This window comes from Pleurodeles waltl, chromosome 8 (assembly GCF_031143425.1).
Source record: "Pleurodeles waltl isolate 20211129_DDA chromosome 8, aPleWal1.hap1.20221129, whole genome shotgun sequence".
In the NCBI taxonomy this organism is placed as follows: Eukaryota; Metazoa; Chordata; class Amphibia; order Caudata; family Salamandridae; genus Pleurodeles; species Pleurodeles waltl.
In genome coordinates, this window is record NC_090447.1 from 1268482056 (window position 1) to 1268498604 (window position 16549).

General features: G+C 42.3%; 1 protein-coding gene across 1 annotated transcript in view; it reads left to right on the forward strand.

Moving 5' to 3' along the window:
- FLT1 (fms related receptor tyrosine kinase 1) overlaps positions 1-16549 on the forward strand; it is a 310221-nt gene that overhangs the window by 216894 nt on the left and 76778 nt on the right. Inside the window, exons 19-20 of the mRNA XM_069202204.1 lie at positions 3101-3205; positions 14006-14119. Of these exons, the coding sequence (XP_069058305.1) occupies positions 3101-3205; positions 14006-14119 (219 nt within the window). The remainder of the gene's footprint in view (positions 1-3100; positions 3206-14005; positions 14120-16549) is intronic.

Consider the following 16549-nt stretch of genomic DNA (forward strand, 5'->3'; position numbering starts at 1 on the left):
TTTAGGATTATTTTTGTGCAGGAAGGTGCCCCTTCCTGCTCAAAAATAATCCTGCATGCACCAGAGGCACCTTTAATCCATGGGGCAAGGGTGCCTGGAGGGGCGCTAAGCAGCCAAAATGGTGCCAGCACAGGGGGAAAAGACAGGAATGCACCTTATTGGATAAATATGGTGCATTCCTGCCCTTTCCCTGTGATGCAGGGCAGCGCACCACAAGGCCCATAAATATGGGCCAAAGTGTCCTTGTCATATTAACCATTGTACTAAGCCTTTCTATGATTTACCGAATGTCTAAGCTCCTAGTACTAAAAGAATTTGGGGCTTCTTCCCAAAATCTTTTGAAGTATATAAAGTAGTACTCCTGTAGTACTCTTGTACGTGCTCTTACATGATTTTTGAATTCGTTCAAAAACAGCCCAAAAGTGAATAAATTAGGAACATTAAGGGAATATTCATATAAAATTAGTACAAGTAGAAAATACTATCAAACACTTTGCACTTTTATTAATAAGGAGTTGAACTTTTGTGAGGCAAATTTACAAAGGCATGTAAGAGTACATAAAATAGTACTCCTGCAGAACTACTTTTCATACTCATAAATGCTCTTGTGAATCAGCTTCCTTGTGTGAAGAACTGTATGATTCTCAACTTTTTTCCGGTACCAAACAGCTGCCTGAACCCTAGCACAATCATTAGCCTACGATATGTTTGTATATTTATTTATTTCACAGCCTTCTCACTGGAGTCCCGTAGAGAATTATTTAACATGGTTTATAAAAGGCGAAACAAAATAGCTTAGCTGCTGTTAACATCAGAAAGTAGTATACGGGAGAGACTGGGTGAAACCATGAAATTGTGCCAACCAAGGACATTTGTGGTTGACTCATTAAGACTGGTTTTACACATGTAAATCATGGCAAATTAAATGTACCACAATGCATGTGTGTAGTCTATGATTTTGTGGATGTTCGCATTTTTTCCCTTGTGAAACATTTTTAATGCATGCATGTCATGCTGTATGATAGACATATATACTTCTGAAGTACTCTTACTTACATGATGCTAATTTGCATAACATTTTCAGTGTAGAAAAACTGTAGATCTGTGAACATAATTTTTACTGTTTCTTTTCTCCCATGCTGAAATAGTTTTATTCTCATGGGGATCCCTTCCCATCTGCCTCTTGTAAAAAGAATACAGATTGAGTCACTTTCCCACTCTTTCAGAAGCACTTTCACTTAGTTTCTGATTTAGAGTTTGACGGGCAGAGTAGTGTCAGTCGGGATGGCGGCGGCCATTACCTTCACCATCATAATGGTAATCTGTCAGTTAAACTTAGAGATGACCACTGGCCCAATGGTCATCTCTATACCTTGAAGGGAACTGCCTTCATGGTAGTTCCCTTCAAGGTACTAAAAGTTTGGGGGCCATTTGCTGTTGGCTTTGACAGCCACCCACAAAACCTTTAAACTTTTTTTGTTTTCAAAAACAAACTCTCGAAGTGGGAATTTGTTTCCGAAAAACAAAAATAAATGACCTCCACATCCAGTGAGTTTTCTCCCAGGGCACGGGGATTCATAATTTTTTTTCCTGTCCCTCACCGCCAACTATTACGTGGTCGTGACAGGCAGAACAAGCATTTGCAATGCAATGGGTCTCATGTTTGCTTGAGTTAGAGGTATTAGCATTGTAAATTCCTAACTGGACTTTTCTTGGCAGTTAATTTGAAAATGAAAAAGTAAAACAGTTGACATAAATTGACATAAGCAAGTCGATTCAAAGCGCCACGGCAACCTTGAGCACGAAGGAGAGACACAGAAGGGGAAAAAAAAGTGTGTTCACAGTCAAATGCATCGCTAAATGGGCAATTATCCATGTAACAGGGGAAGTCTGCAAGGCAGTAACAAAAAGCATTTACCAATGATAACAAAGAATTTTTGAAAGGCAAGCCCACATGCGAGTGATAGCGATGGACATGCGGTGGGCGTGGTTAAAAGCCCACAAATAGATTACAACACGTCAGAGCGCTTGCACGCTCGACCTAAAAAAAGGACATTACACCAGGCATCCTAAATGCGGTGGGAGGTGCCCTGTCCTTTTCCAATGGCCTCTACTCTGTCGGGTCATGGGAGAAGGCTTTCCTTATACGCTGACAGAAAGCATAGGGTTGGTCCATCTCTAAATTAAGCAGGCAGACCAAGACTTTAGCAGGTAGAGTACGTCATCATGTTTGTAATTGAACACCTTGTCAGGTAAACTCTAAATCAGACCTTTATCTTTTTAAATGTAAGTTAATTCGGAGAACCTTTGAAACCAGCTATAGAGTTGTTCTTTGTAAGTGTTCATCCTTTTTTCTTTGCAATCTGTAGCAAATCAGAATTGCTGAAGAAACATGTCAGTACAGCAGTTTTGCAAAATGAACTCTAATCCACGGACTGACAAAAAAAGAGTGCAATTTGACATGCTTGCATATTGACAAATAATTTCTCCACCCCTTTCAACTGATACATGTGTATTCTGAACGCATGCATTGCATGCAGTAGGCTTATGAGAGTCTCAGTCTGGCACACCTGTTCACTATTTTCCATCGTGCATTGAGTACGCCTGGAAAAAGCTCAAAAACAGTGTGCACGCGGCCGCCGCGTGCTCATAGGTCAGCCTGGGCTCAACGGGATTAATGGTTCACATACTGGTTTGATGCCCTCGGTCAAACCACTGCCAAAGTGGAATGCGCTCTTTCCTGACAGTCACTATCTAAATATGTCAGCTCGCGGGCTCTTCCGTGTCAGCTCAGGAAAGGATCCTCCCTAAATTCACATTTCACATTCCATTTTTATCACCCGTGGGCCTGTACCACAAACGAAAATTAATTGTTTCTTTCACATATGAGGTCAAAGGTAAATCGTAAGTGTATATGTATTAATTATGCCCTGTGAAGAGTCTGAACATGGCGGGCTGGCCTGGTGGCGCGCGCCCTTCTTCATGGGGGCAGGGGAGGAGGGCGGCAGGTACCTAGAACAACAAGCTGCTTCATGCAATTATAATATGCGTAATTGGTTTCAGAGTTACAAAGTGTATTTGTGGTTTATTGTCTCTGCAGGGAAATCGCTAGGAAGGGGAGCGTTTGGGAAAGTTGTCCAGGCCTCCGCTTTCGGAATCAAGAAGTCACCAACTTGCAAGACAGTCGCTGTGAAAATGCTAAAAGGTTTGTCACGTTGGACGCATCTCAGTTCAAGCTGTCTACCGTGGCCACGTGCGCTGCGCCATGTTTTAAACGTGTGTATAGGTGGGGGGAAGGTGGCTGAATTAATGTCGGAGGGGCCAATTGGAGCATTCATGCGCCCCAACAGAACAGAGACAAACGTCACGCTTAAGCAGTATTCTGTTTTAATGAAGGGAAACTGTTGTGGCTGCGAGCCCCTCTATAACGAAACATCAGTATTGCCCCAGCCAGCTCACCCGCGTTTGTCTTTTCGTGTTCATTTGCCTAATGGGATTATTCTATTAAACGCCTGACTTCACCCGCATTTCTTATTCAAAAAGTTGACAGGTATGCTAATGTCTTGTTTTTTTCATGCATGTCCTCAATGGAAGTACGTGTCAAAGTTTGGGTGGGGGTCGTGGTCGTGAGCGGTAAGTGTAGGGCTCCAGATAGCTTTCGAGGTCCGTCTTCATGGTTCAGATAAAGATGTATATTCTTACACGTTTGGGGAGTCTGGCTGCATCTAGCATGTTGGCAATCGTATTTGATTGTATTTTTGAAAGAGATAATTGAACATATTTGCTGTATTTGAATTTCTAAATATCTTTACACCTCTCACTGTTACAGAATAATTATGACAACGTCCACTGATCTAAAGTCTTTGGAAGTAACTTACGTGCCCTGCACAAAATAAAATAAATGCATGGGCATATTCTTTGATAGAAAATGTCACAGGGATTTTGTGAAAAAAGATGGTTTAGCAAGCAGGCGTGAAGGTAGTTTAGTGAGTTAAACGTTCATTACTAAGATCCATGTTCAGGGTATGGGTCAACATTTCAAATAACGACTATGCTTACACACATTTTGGGCGGTGGGCGCGCACCAAGGCATAGCACGCCCCCAGGGAAGGTGTGAGCAGGATCGGACCGGTCCTATGCGGAGGCCCAACGGTGGGCGCCGTCCAAAATTTTGAATATTGCGTTCACCACCGCAGGGTAGGCTGATTAGAGGATGGGGGCGTGGTGGGGGCTCCTAGGGCGGTCGGCAGGGGCAGCCAAACAAGAGTTAAAAGGGACAGCATGTCCTGAGTAAGGTCATCTTGTGCTCTTGACCGTGGCTGCCCCGGACCATCGTCACCGTGCACACCTCCAGAGGACTGAAACAGAACAGCAACAGAAAATAAGTACGCTCCTTAAGGGGAGAGGATTACGTTACAGATTTGGAACCAGTGTGAATTGCTTGGCTATGTGGTTGAAGGTCTCGGTACGGTCCCCCACCTGTCATCTTTCAAGCGAGAAAGGAGGCCGACAAGACAGATGAACTGACAGTTACATAGAGATACATGATGGGTAGATAGCCAGATATGCAATTTAAACAGAATTGTTGTAAAGTCCTGAGAAACGAAAAGTGAGTTTTTTTCTACTACATTTACATATTCCATTTATATGTATATGTACAGGTTCCTGAACCACCACTTCCACTTGACATAAACCAGACTTCACCCTAATCTTAAACCTTAAAATACACTTTAGCCTAACAGAACCCTTACAATTATCTTCTACTTACTTACTTGGGTTAGTGGCATCTTCATTAGTGGTAATTCTCATGCAGTGCCTCCAATGTAGTGACACCTTGATGTTGTGAGTTAGAGGTTGTGGTGCTGCGCATCTTTTTATGCAATTTTAGACTTGGTAACCCCAGGTGCTTTTGAGCGTGGAGTGGAGGCTCATGGTTCAGATAAAGCATTGAGTTAGACTTGACATAATAGAAAAAAAGCCAACAGGCCTTTGCCATCTGTCTACCCAGAATTTTAAATGCTATCCCTGTATCCATAAGGTCTACCCCAACCTTAGTCCAATTTAGAAAGAGCTGACTATTCACCTCTTTAAAGAAGACGACAATCGTGATGCTTCCTGCTGCACACACAGAAAGAGGAAAACGCCTCTCAGGATTGTTTTTGTGCAGAAAGGTGTCCCTTCCTGAACAGAAACAATCCTGCCTTTAATGCAGGCACCCTTGGGACATAACACAAGGGTACCTGTGCTTGTGCTAGGCAGCTAAAAGTGCATCAGCATAGGAAAGGACAACAATGCCCAGTATTGCAGTAGATGCTGCTCATTCCTGCTCTTTCATTTTCACGCAGCGTAGCGCAGCAAGGTGGCTTGCTGCATAGTGCTGCATGAAAGAGTGATAAATCTGCCCCTAAATGAATACTATATTTATGTGAAGAAGTGATGTAGGATCAACTGTTCCAGGTGGTTGGTCAATGAAAAGAGCACTATAATAGGCAAGATTTCACACTAGTTGAGAATGTACAATTACCATCCCAATATACAGGATATCCGCATCACAGAAGGATACATTTACAATGACCTTAGCTGAGTTGACAGCTCAGTTCAGACAATGACTTATTGACAACAACAGTGGCAAATGTAATTGACTACTGACGGTACTACTAGATTCAAACATGAATGAAGCCATACATCACTACTCGTGTTGAGAAGTGTAAGGACTGGCGGTCCTGCCACCAGGCTAAGCATGTATATGTAGCAATATTGAGTCCAAGAGTAATAGTTTGTGCAGTCCTGGATAGCAAAAGCACTCATTAGTGGGCATGCATGTACCTCTATAAATTGAATGTGTGAATTTGTAATGGTAGTTGTGTAATTCAAATTAACAAAAATGATTCAGTTGCTCCATATTTAATGCCCACAAACTGTGGACAGTGCCGCAGTGCATAACCTGACCTAGTCCACTCTCCACAAAGTTATCAGGTAACATATTAGTGAAAATTCTCAAAATTACAAAAGTAAACTTAGACTTTAGTTTATGTTGAGTATTCAAAAAAGGTAAATGTGGGCTTGTGTCTCGTGGGCTTGCATTAATTTGTATGTCGTTCTAGTTCTAGCTTGCTATGTGTGAAGGCTGGAGAGCAGTTGAGGGAGGATGTCTTGTTTTAAGGACATGTCCTCTTTGCTCTGTACCTTGGCAAAAAAAGTACACTGAACTATGGAATGGTTGTGTACTTACCACTACAATTTGGTGACGAGCACCAAGGTACAGGAACGTACTCACCACTGAGAAAAGGATTGTCCAGAGACTGGTAGTGGCATTTCAGAGTTTTTCTTACCGTGAAGGGTACCTCGGTTGATACTGGCAGCGGAGACATTGTGGTGGACTGCAAGTCTGTTAGTAGCGCTGTCAAGATTGCCTGCACTTTATTGTTATTTGGGAACCGTGCTCAGCCCTGTACCTTCATGTGCTATCGGAACAGCTTCGCGAGGCATTGTGGGGCGTGACTTGGTCTCCAGGTAACAGTAACTGGTGCCTTCTTGTGCAACACGCACATTGGAGCATTGGCATGAGGTTTTATCAGTGCATGGAACTGAGTGTGCATCAGCTGGTCAGGTCACCTTATGTTACCTCTATGTGACTCCGTATTGTTAGTGGGCATTTCTGGTTGCAGTGAAACACTGGAGGTTAAGAATACAGAGTAATAGTGTTATTGGAAGCTCCCAATTGCTGCATTTGCAAGATCTCTTTTGCCAATGCACGCTACATGCTGGGAAATTGAATAAGGTTTTTTTTTTGCGGTTGTGTGTAGACAAAATAAAGCCAGTTGTTAAGGAGTATACCCATACATCCGAAGACTGTTAATGGTGAAGATTGGACAGTGCTCTGCTCACTGAACTAGTCCATTATAAGTATAAGTAACCCAAATTTCAATATCAGGACATGACTCTCATTTGAAGTGGACAGAATGGAGAGAGTACTTTACAAACTACATTTAAGCAATTGATGAGACAGGGGAAATGTCTACTGCACTAAAGAAAATGATTCTTCTACTTTCCCTGGGTCCTATGGGGTTAAAAATGTTTTCTCAAGTGTCTAAGACTTCTACAGTGCAAGATGTGTGTTTTCACTGCTGCCCTTAATGATTTAGATAAGCATTTTCAACCCAAAGTATGTATCGGTATAACTAGATACACTTTTTTTCAGCGCAAGTAAACTAAGTTGGAAACAATTGATGAATATGTGGCTGATTTGCAAAAGTTGGCACATGATTGTAAGTTTGGCATCTTAGAGGATGATCTAATATGGGATCAGGTTGTGATGTGTGCGAGTAATCCAGCCATTCAGGAGAGATTGTCGGTAAATGGTGATTCACTCTTGGATACTATCTTGGCTGTTGTACGGAAACAGGATATATCAGAAAAAAGCGTTGTGGCTATGAAACAAAATGAAAAGGAAACAACTTCAGTGAACAGAGGTTTTAAAAGCTATAGTACAAAAATAAGGCTGCTTCTCACAAATAAAACTAAAGTATGTGAATGAGGTAGATGTTATAGGTGCAACAACAAAGAACAGCTTACCTACAGGAAAAGTTTTCCTACTATTAACCAGAAATGCAGTCTTTGCAGTATCAGTGGTCACTATGCCAAAGTATACAAGAGGAAAGAACTGGTTCAGTGTGTGTATGAAGAAAAGGATATGGCAGAATAAAATGATTAAGAGTAGGATTCAGATGAGGATAGGTTGAATATTGTCACAAATGTTAAAGAACAATTAATCTTCAATATACAGGATGACATATGCAAAGGGAAACTGAGTGTAAAATGACTATTGGTGGGGTGTAGGTGACTATTTATGCAGATTCTGGTTCCCCTTACACAATTATTTTTTAAAAGACCTGGAAAAATAAGTTTGTGGAGAAAATGTGTGAATTTCTGATTCCATCTGATATTGAACCTGAAGTTTATGGCGGGGAGAAGATAGGCATACTGGGGTTCAGATGGCTAATTTTCAAATTCAAACACAGGGTGCCACATGGAAAATTGTACATAGCTAGAAAAAGTCTGCCAGTTCTGGGTTGTCGTGATTAGAAAGATCTGTATATCGTATTAGACCCCAATAGCAAAGAACAACTTTTGATTGTAGACCAGAGTACAACAATGAGGGGATAAAATATTTAAAACTTTCCTGCTGTATTGAAACAAGGTTTAGGTAATCTTGTGGGATTTGAACCCAAGATTCACCTAAAAAAGGATGCGTGCCCTAAAATCCATAAGGTTAGAAATGTGCCTATGGCAGTAAGAGAGGAGGTCTCAAAGGAGTTAGAAAAATTGGTGTCGTCCGGTGTATTTGAATCTATTAAGTCACCTGAGTGGGTTTCTCCACTGGTGGTGGCTTGACAAAGTAATGGTAAAATTAGATTATGCATCAACGTCCACTATCTGAACAATAATATTATCATCGAAGGCTTCCGTTACCTAAAATCAATGAAATGGTGACTTTGCTTAAAAATGTGCAGTGGTTTTCTACGATCCATATATCTTCTGTGTATTATCAGATTTCATTGACACTAGGGCCCCAGAAGTAAACAACATTCATTACCCCTGATGGTTGTTTCCAGTTTCAGCGCATGCCATTTGACCTGGTGTCAGCAGCTGCCATCTTCCAGAGGTTAATGTTCAGTTTCTTCAGCAAGGAGCAGAATGTAATGTTTTTCCATAATGGTACTCTGGTCTTTGGTAGGAAAAGACATGTACATGATTCAAAACTGGACAGAGTAATTTTCATTCTTGAATCGAAGGGGCTGAATGTGGAATTCTCTAAATTTAAGTTTGCAGAGAAAATTTTAAGATACCTAGGCCATGTCATTGATGAATTTAGAGTGAAGTCTGCACCTATTTTAGTTCAGGTTATTAAAATGCCCTCACACCAAAAAGCAAGGACAATCTTTGGTCATTTGTAGGCCATGCCAATAATTGTACTAAATTTATTCCCAAGTTTGCGAAGAAGTGTTTCTACATCAGGCAATTTCTAAAATCCGAGAAAAAATGTGTGTGATCACAACAGTGTGAAAACAACTTTGAAACCATAAACGTAGGTATAACTGAGGCCACCAGACTTTTGAGTTTTGACCCTAATACTGATTGTATGGTCACAACTGATGCAAGCAACAAGGGTCTGGGAGTCATGTTCAGTCAGGTAAAGGAAGAATGTGTGGAGGGTGTGATAGCATTTGCGTCTAGGTCATAAACGGCTACAGAAGAAAAATAAAGTACCATTGAAAAAAAGGCATTTGCTTGTGCATGGGAACTGGAGCATTTCAGAACGTTTGTATGGGGTAGGCCTATTACCATTTGTTGTCACCATAAGCCTTTGGTGAAATTATTGACAACAGAGGGTACCACCAATGCATCAGCTAGAATTGCCAGAATTTCCATTTATATGCAGGATTTCATCTACAAAGTTGTGTACATGCCAGGGAAAGAAAATGTGGTGGTGGATTTTCTTTCCAGAATGCCAATGCAACTAGAGGCATGTGAAGATGAAAAGTGGAATGGATTTCATGTCACACTTACACATGATAACGGTCTACCTGTAGTGAGAAAAGTGGAATGGGAGCAGGAATATAAGAGTGATGCAATACTACAAAAAGTAGGTAAATTCATCGTGGGAGCATGGTCTAATAAAAGAATTTTAGCAGATGCTATCAGACCATTTTGAGAAATTATCCTTTGACAGTGGAGTCATTTCGAGGGGAGAAAGAATAGTTCCTGTTCATAGCCTTCATAATAACATTTTGACACTATGCCATGAAGGCCATTTTGGCATAAATCGTACCAAAGCTGTGGTCAAGAAATTCTTTTGGTGGCCAGGTGTTGATTCCGATATAAAGCATATGGTCAGAGAATGCGTGGAATGCTATTGAGCAGATAAGTCTCTTCAGAATCTCAGGCCCCCTATGAGCGATAACCTTGGGCCAAAGAATCTTTGGGAGTCTATTGCTATTAATATAATGGGGCCAGTGGGTCCACTGCAGAAGTACATTATCGTGATTATGGACTTGTTCTCTAGGTGTCCCAGGATCACAATTGTACAGAATGCTGATTCCAATGCAGTTTTATTTTCATGGATCACGTTTTTAGTTCAGAAGGGGTTCCTTCCACTGTGCTAAGCGATAATGGGAACAAGATTCAAAAATACCTCGCTATATAATCCTAGTGGCAACTGAATGGTTGAGAGGTTCAACCGTGTGCTTAAGGTTGTGATCCAGGCAGCTTGTGTAACCAATAAAGACTGGGAGATACAAGTGATGAAAGCAATATGGGCTTACAATATCACTAAAAATGAGACCACCGGGTTGTACCCTTTCTTAATTATGAGGGGAAGAAATGCGAGAACCAAGTATAGCCCAGGTTGGTTATTTGGCACTTGTGTGGAGCCATGGTCAGTAGAGGATGTCAGAAACGCCATGGCCAAGGAGCATTTGAAGAGCTAAATTTAATGTGATGCTAAAAATAGTACCAAACCTGTATCTGTTCACGTTGGTGACCGGGTCTGTATAAAGAAACCTAGATTTACAACAAAGAGGAGCAGCAGATTCTATGAACCTAGGGACATGGTGGAAGTGTTGCACAATGCTGTCTGGTTAAGCAATGGCGGGGTTTGGAATCTTAAAGAGGTGGCTTTGAGCAACATTAAAGAGTGGAAGGATCATAAAGAGGGCAAAGAAAATAAGAGGCTGATTACGGCTTCAGTGGTCTTGGGACCGCTGTACCGTCTTTGGCTGTCTGACCGCCGCCTCTTCGTGGTCTGACCACCCAATCACAGTCTGTTTGGTCAGACCGCCACAAGACCACCACCACCTCCACTGACATTTGAGCTACCATGGCAAAGGCGATATGGACAGCAGCAGTCAATGGTGGCGGTGCCGACATTGGCACTGCGATGTGTATTATGACCTGCCTTTTCGCCAACCCTTTCATGGTGGGGACACAGCCATGAAAAGGCTGGCGAAAAGGCAGGTAAAGGGAACAAAAGAGGGGCCGAGGGTGGATTGTGGCCAGGCCCATATTGTTCCCCCCATGCTTGCAATGTCTGTGTGCGCACTGTTTGCCATACATAACATGGTGCATGGAAACAGTGCCCCCAACTTGCTGGAGGTGCAGCAGTGTAGCCGGCATTGACTTCAGGCTCTCTCCTAGAGCCAAACCATGTCCCCGCCTTGACTGTGCCACCGACACACCGCCAACCCCACGGGAATGTTGTAATGCGGAAGTTGGGATACCACCGGCTTGGTGACATTCTCCCGACTTCCGCCGCTGCGGACTGGCAGTCTGACCACCAAAGTAGTATTCAGGCCCTAAATCTTTTGAGCGGTTGGATGATGAAAATGAGTTTTGTGAAATGGGTACCCAAACAGACGCAAGCGAAGGCACTGTGTGCTCTGAGGGTCAAAATTCAGAGCAAGTAATGCCACAACGTAGTGGGATTACCAAAGTGTTACCTGAGAAAACAGTCACACTTTGGCAAGAGATGGATACATCATCTGATGTGGGTATGAATGAACACGGTAGAACAAGAAAACCACCTGAGTGGTTAGCAGACTATATTCTTGATGGTAATAAGTAAACAAAAGACGAAAAAAGAATAAAAAACAGGAAATGTATTGTTATTATATTACTCTGCTGTATTATTGCTGTTTTTGTTATTATTCTATTCTGTTATGTTCAAACTTTATTTTTTTTAAAGAAAAAAAACAGAGGGGGATGTGTTGTGGGTTCATGGGCTTGCTTGTTTTGACTTATATGGCATTCTAGGTCTAGCATGTTATGCAGGAAGGCTGGAAAGCAGTTGAGGGAGGACGGCTTATTTTAGGGGTGTGTCCTCTTTGCTCTGTAGCATGGCAAATAAAGTACATTGAACTTATGAATGGTTGTGTGCTTGCCACTACATTAAAGTTACGAGGAGTAGTAGCTTTATGAGGGTGGAATGTTTGTGCCCACAATGGAGCCACCACGCTCGGGTGGGGTCTCCACACTCGGGGCGGGGTCTCCGCACTCGAGACAGTGTCTCCGCAATCATGTGTAGGCTGTGCCCCATGGTGGTGCTCTGCCCCGGGGGTAGAGCTTCTGCCCAGGGTGCAGAGACTCTGTCCCGAGTGGAGTGTGGAGACTTCACCCCCATAAAGTTACTACTTGGAACTTAACCTTTGTTAATACCTAAAAGTAGTAAACTTAGACTAAAGTCCAAGTTTACCTTTGTGAATTGGGCCCTTAGTGCTCAATAAAAGAGATCTGCAATATAAATAAACTTAAACTCTCTTGTTCAAATGCTTGGATAGAGACGATGCATAAAATTGTCTGTGTCTCCACCACTCACTTTCCATAATCTGGGACTTGTCTGACTTGTTGGATCCGTCAAAAAAGCAGTCAAGAGACAGAAAATGCATGTGCTTACAATTTGGACTGTGCAATTTGGTTTGGATACATACAGGTTTTGCTGTTTACCTAACTTTTTGTTACCTATTTCTTAAATAAATGACTTTAGCTCCACTGAAAGGGGAGTGATCATTCACCTCATGATATTGCCTGTTTGTCTCCTCCAAAGTTCTTGCACTGTATTGCAATTCATAAAGGACTAATTTACATACATGGCCATCTTACTTTTTTTCATAAATTTAAATTCGTTAATTTATACATGGAATACGCTACCACAATTACCACCACAATTACCGATATCATGGCCACCAGTGCCACCACTATTATACCACCAACACAATACAAATACTACCAATACCATTACCTCCAGCATTAATATGAATGCCACACCACCACCTGTGTCGCATCACCATTAACAACAATACCAGTGCCACCACCGATATCACTACCACCATCAATAACGTCCCAAAAACTGCCTCAAAACCACCAGCTCCAAACCACCATTATCGCTATCAAAAAGAAAACTGACACTATCACTGTCAATGTCACTGATACTAACCGCCACCAAAATCAATATCATACCACCACCAGTACCTGACCACCACCTACACCACCATCACCAAAACAAATATCACCACCAATACCATCTCTGTGAGTACAATCACAATACCACCATCACCAGTACCACTACTACCATTACTAACACCACCAGTACAACACCACTGAAAACATTACCATCACTACCAGTTACACCAGAACCATAATACAAATATTATCAATACCTCACTACCAGCATCATTCCCACCACTAAGACCACCATGATTACCAATTAATACTACCAATATCACTGCCACCAGTACCAGTATCACAACCTCCAGTCCCTCCACGCATATCCACCACCTCCTTGACTACCACAACTACCAAGCATTAGCAAAACCAGTAGATCTGAGTTTAATGTACTACTGCAAGGAAATAAAATCTACATGTCTGCCTTTGAATGTGTTGCAAACACAGACATATGGGCTTTGTAAATCCTTACTCAAGCATTTTTTGGAGGGGAGCACCTATGCTAAGCTGTTGGTCATGTGCAGCTATAAGTAGGAGGGCCTGTTTCTAAACTATCTTCTTTTGCACATACTGAAATATTGGAAGCTCTGTGGCCATTCAGTAACTGAAGCCCTTTCAGCTATTATAGTCAAGGTACCTATAATGTGGCACAACGCAGGAGAATATCGTTGCCCTCTTCTCTCTCTGCAGCCATGCTACCCACCTAACCCTTATATTAATTTTTCTCCATCCTCTGCCATATCCCACCCACACCTCTCTTGCCTCGACCACACCCATATGATGCTCAAATTCTCTGTTGAACACCACATTGCACAGTGCTTAGTTGCCCTGTAGACAGAGTAGCGCTGCATAAATACACATATACAGGTTCAAAAAGAAGGCCTGGGTGATGTTTTCAAAGTGAGTGTTTGCTTTGTGTTACTAAAAGAGGCCAGAAGGGGTGACAGAGATCCTACTACTAGAAATTGCCAGCTCTCATGCCTCTCTCAATGTTCTTTGTTCACAGAGGGAGCGACGGCCAGCGAGTACAAGGCTTTGATGACAGAGCTGAAAATCCTGATACACATTGGCCACCACCTCAATGTTGTGAATCTGCTTGGTGCCTGCACAAGGCAAGGAGGTAAGTGCCAGCAGCATGGCGGCTGTTTGCAGCCACTTTGTTGTTTACAGCAAAGAAAGTAGACACAAGAAGCTGTGTTGTTATAAATGAGGGGTAGCATTGAATCTTCTACCCTGGAAGAAATTTGAGTTTATTTCATCTCCCCCTATAACTTGTTTGTCGAAAAATAAATTGCCTTTGTTACGATGTGAGTCACAGTTTGTATTTTTAAGAGGTAGGTGTGACCAACACATTGAGATTCAAGGGTAGGTCACACCTATGTCAGATGTAAGCCACACTTAGGCCCTGATTACGACTTGGTCGTGATATTCCAACTCATCCATAAATTTCTGTTTACGCACAGTTGGAATTACAAGTTGGTAGCTATTTAATGCACCTGATAATTATGGGATGTGTTAAAGACCTCAACCTTTGTTAAATTTCGGCATGTCAAACCTGACAAAATGTAATAGAGGAAAAGCATACAGGATTAATATATTATGCAGTTTTTGGTGCGTTAAACACCAAAATCCATGTTATTCCCCGCCAAGTCTTAATATGTGTTATTTATCGAACTCAATAAATAACATACGCTGTGGTATTGTTATTTATCATGTGCTATAAATAGCACCTAAGCTTGTAATCAGGGCCCTACTGTATATACTGTAGGTATTGATGTCCAGTTGTCACCTAGTATTTCCCTGTTTGTTTTGTTTAGAATATGTAATTCAAATATCAGAAACCCTTATGCAGCAACTGGACCCAGTGGAAACCATTTGCAGCTGGTCAAGTGGAATTTCTACCTGAGTAAACATTAATAGTTATATCACATGCATAACTTAAATGCTTCAAATAAAGCAATGAACAATACTGAATACAGTGTGCTCTTGTCAGTGAGAGATTACCATTACATCGTCGCTGGTTGGATCCTTCACATCCTCCCTCTGTCTTTTTACAATGAGGAACAGACCCCTAAGTCAGGAGCGGCTCGCGGCAAGCAGAAGGGGCAAGGTGTCGGTCGGGTGAGGGGCAGGGGGAATTAGTATAAAATATAATTTAAAAAAACACATACCTTATCGCTGCACGCCACTCCCCTCCTCCGTCTCCTCGCTGCAGGCACATGCTCCCAGCCTGCCCTGCACCCAGTCGCGTCAGAATTGGCTGGAAGTGCCCAGCCAGGGCGCCCCCAGGCAGACTGGGAGCCTATGCAGGCTTTCTTCAGTCCGGCAACTGTGTTGCTGGGCTGGAGAGAGCCTACTGTGCATGTGTGTTTGGCCAGCCTGAGACAGCCGGACAAACATACATACCCAGTGAGGGGAAGTGCTGTGCACTCCCCCTCACTGCTCGTCATCCCCGTGGCCCCGCCCCTTTAAAAGAAAATGATAACAAAGTTTATTATTGTTTTCCTTTAAAGGTTTTGCTGCTGCCGGGGAGGCAACACTCCTCCATCCTAATGGAGGAGCCACCCCAGCCCTAAGTACAGACTTCAAAACCAGAACACCATCCATATCTGCAACCTCCTTCCGTGTATGTTTTTGTTCTGTTTTGGTGCTCTGTCCCGTTGCTTCACTTCTCACCGGCTTCACAGCATATTCTGCCCTGCCTGGTGTGCCACCGCCAGCTATTTTTTCAATGTCCAGGCAAGCCTCTCTATGTGTACGGAAAGTGGCTGCAACTTGTCCCTCTTTGCAAGAGGCTGGGTTCACTCCCACACACTTCCATCTGCCCAAAAACCCTCCACCATACTCTTCTGCAGGGCCTTGCGAACTTTCCGGGAAGTCCCTTACTTTTGGTGTGCCAGAATTGCATATGGAAAACTCCCTGTGACTACATACCTCTTACTCTGGAAGATCTTTTTCTGGATACTCGGCTTTCCTTACCTGCAGCTCTGTACTGATGGGGCTTCCAGATTACAGTACATCTCGTGCACTTAGATACTAAGCATCTCTGATTATTCTGTAGTTCATATTCATGCAACAGAAATGCTGTGGTGAGTTACTCGTATATGTACCCAGTACATGAATAGCCTTCTGGTTCACATTTTGTCTAGTATAACTTTTTCCAAGTTGTTTTGTTAAAATTGAAAACTCAGTACAGAAATACATTATGCTGGCACAAAGATCCAAATGTGATCGTCTGTACCATGAGTAACATTTAAAGATGTCTATTTTGGGCTTCCAACACCTCTGGAGTGCCGTTGACGGTTATTCATCCTTATGTTTTTTCAAAAAAGTTGAATATGATGTTTTAAATCTTTACCTTTTGCTAGTTTTGATTGTATATTCCTGTTATGAGTCACTGTTTATTAAGTCACAGCCTTGTTTTTTTTTTTTTTTTAAGATTGTAACAAAAGGACTGCTTGCTGTCCTTGGGTGTCAAAAGTCCAGTAATGTCACTTCCGATGATATCGGGGGTTCTAAGAGCATGCCATGTCACTTTCACTGTCTCTAA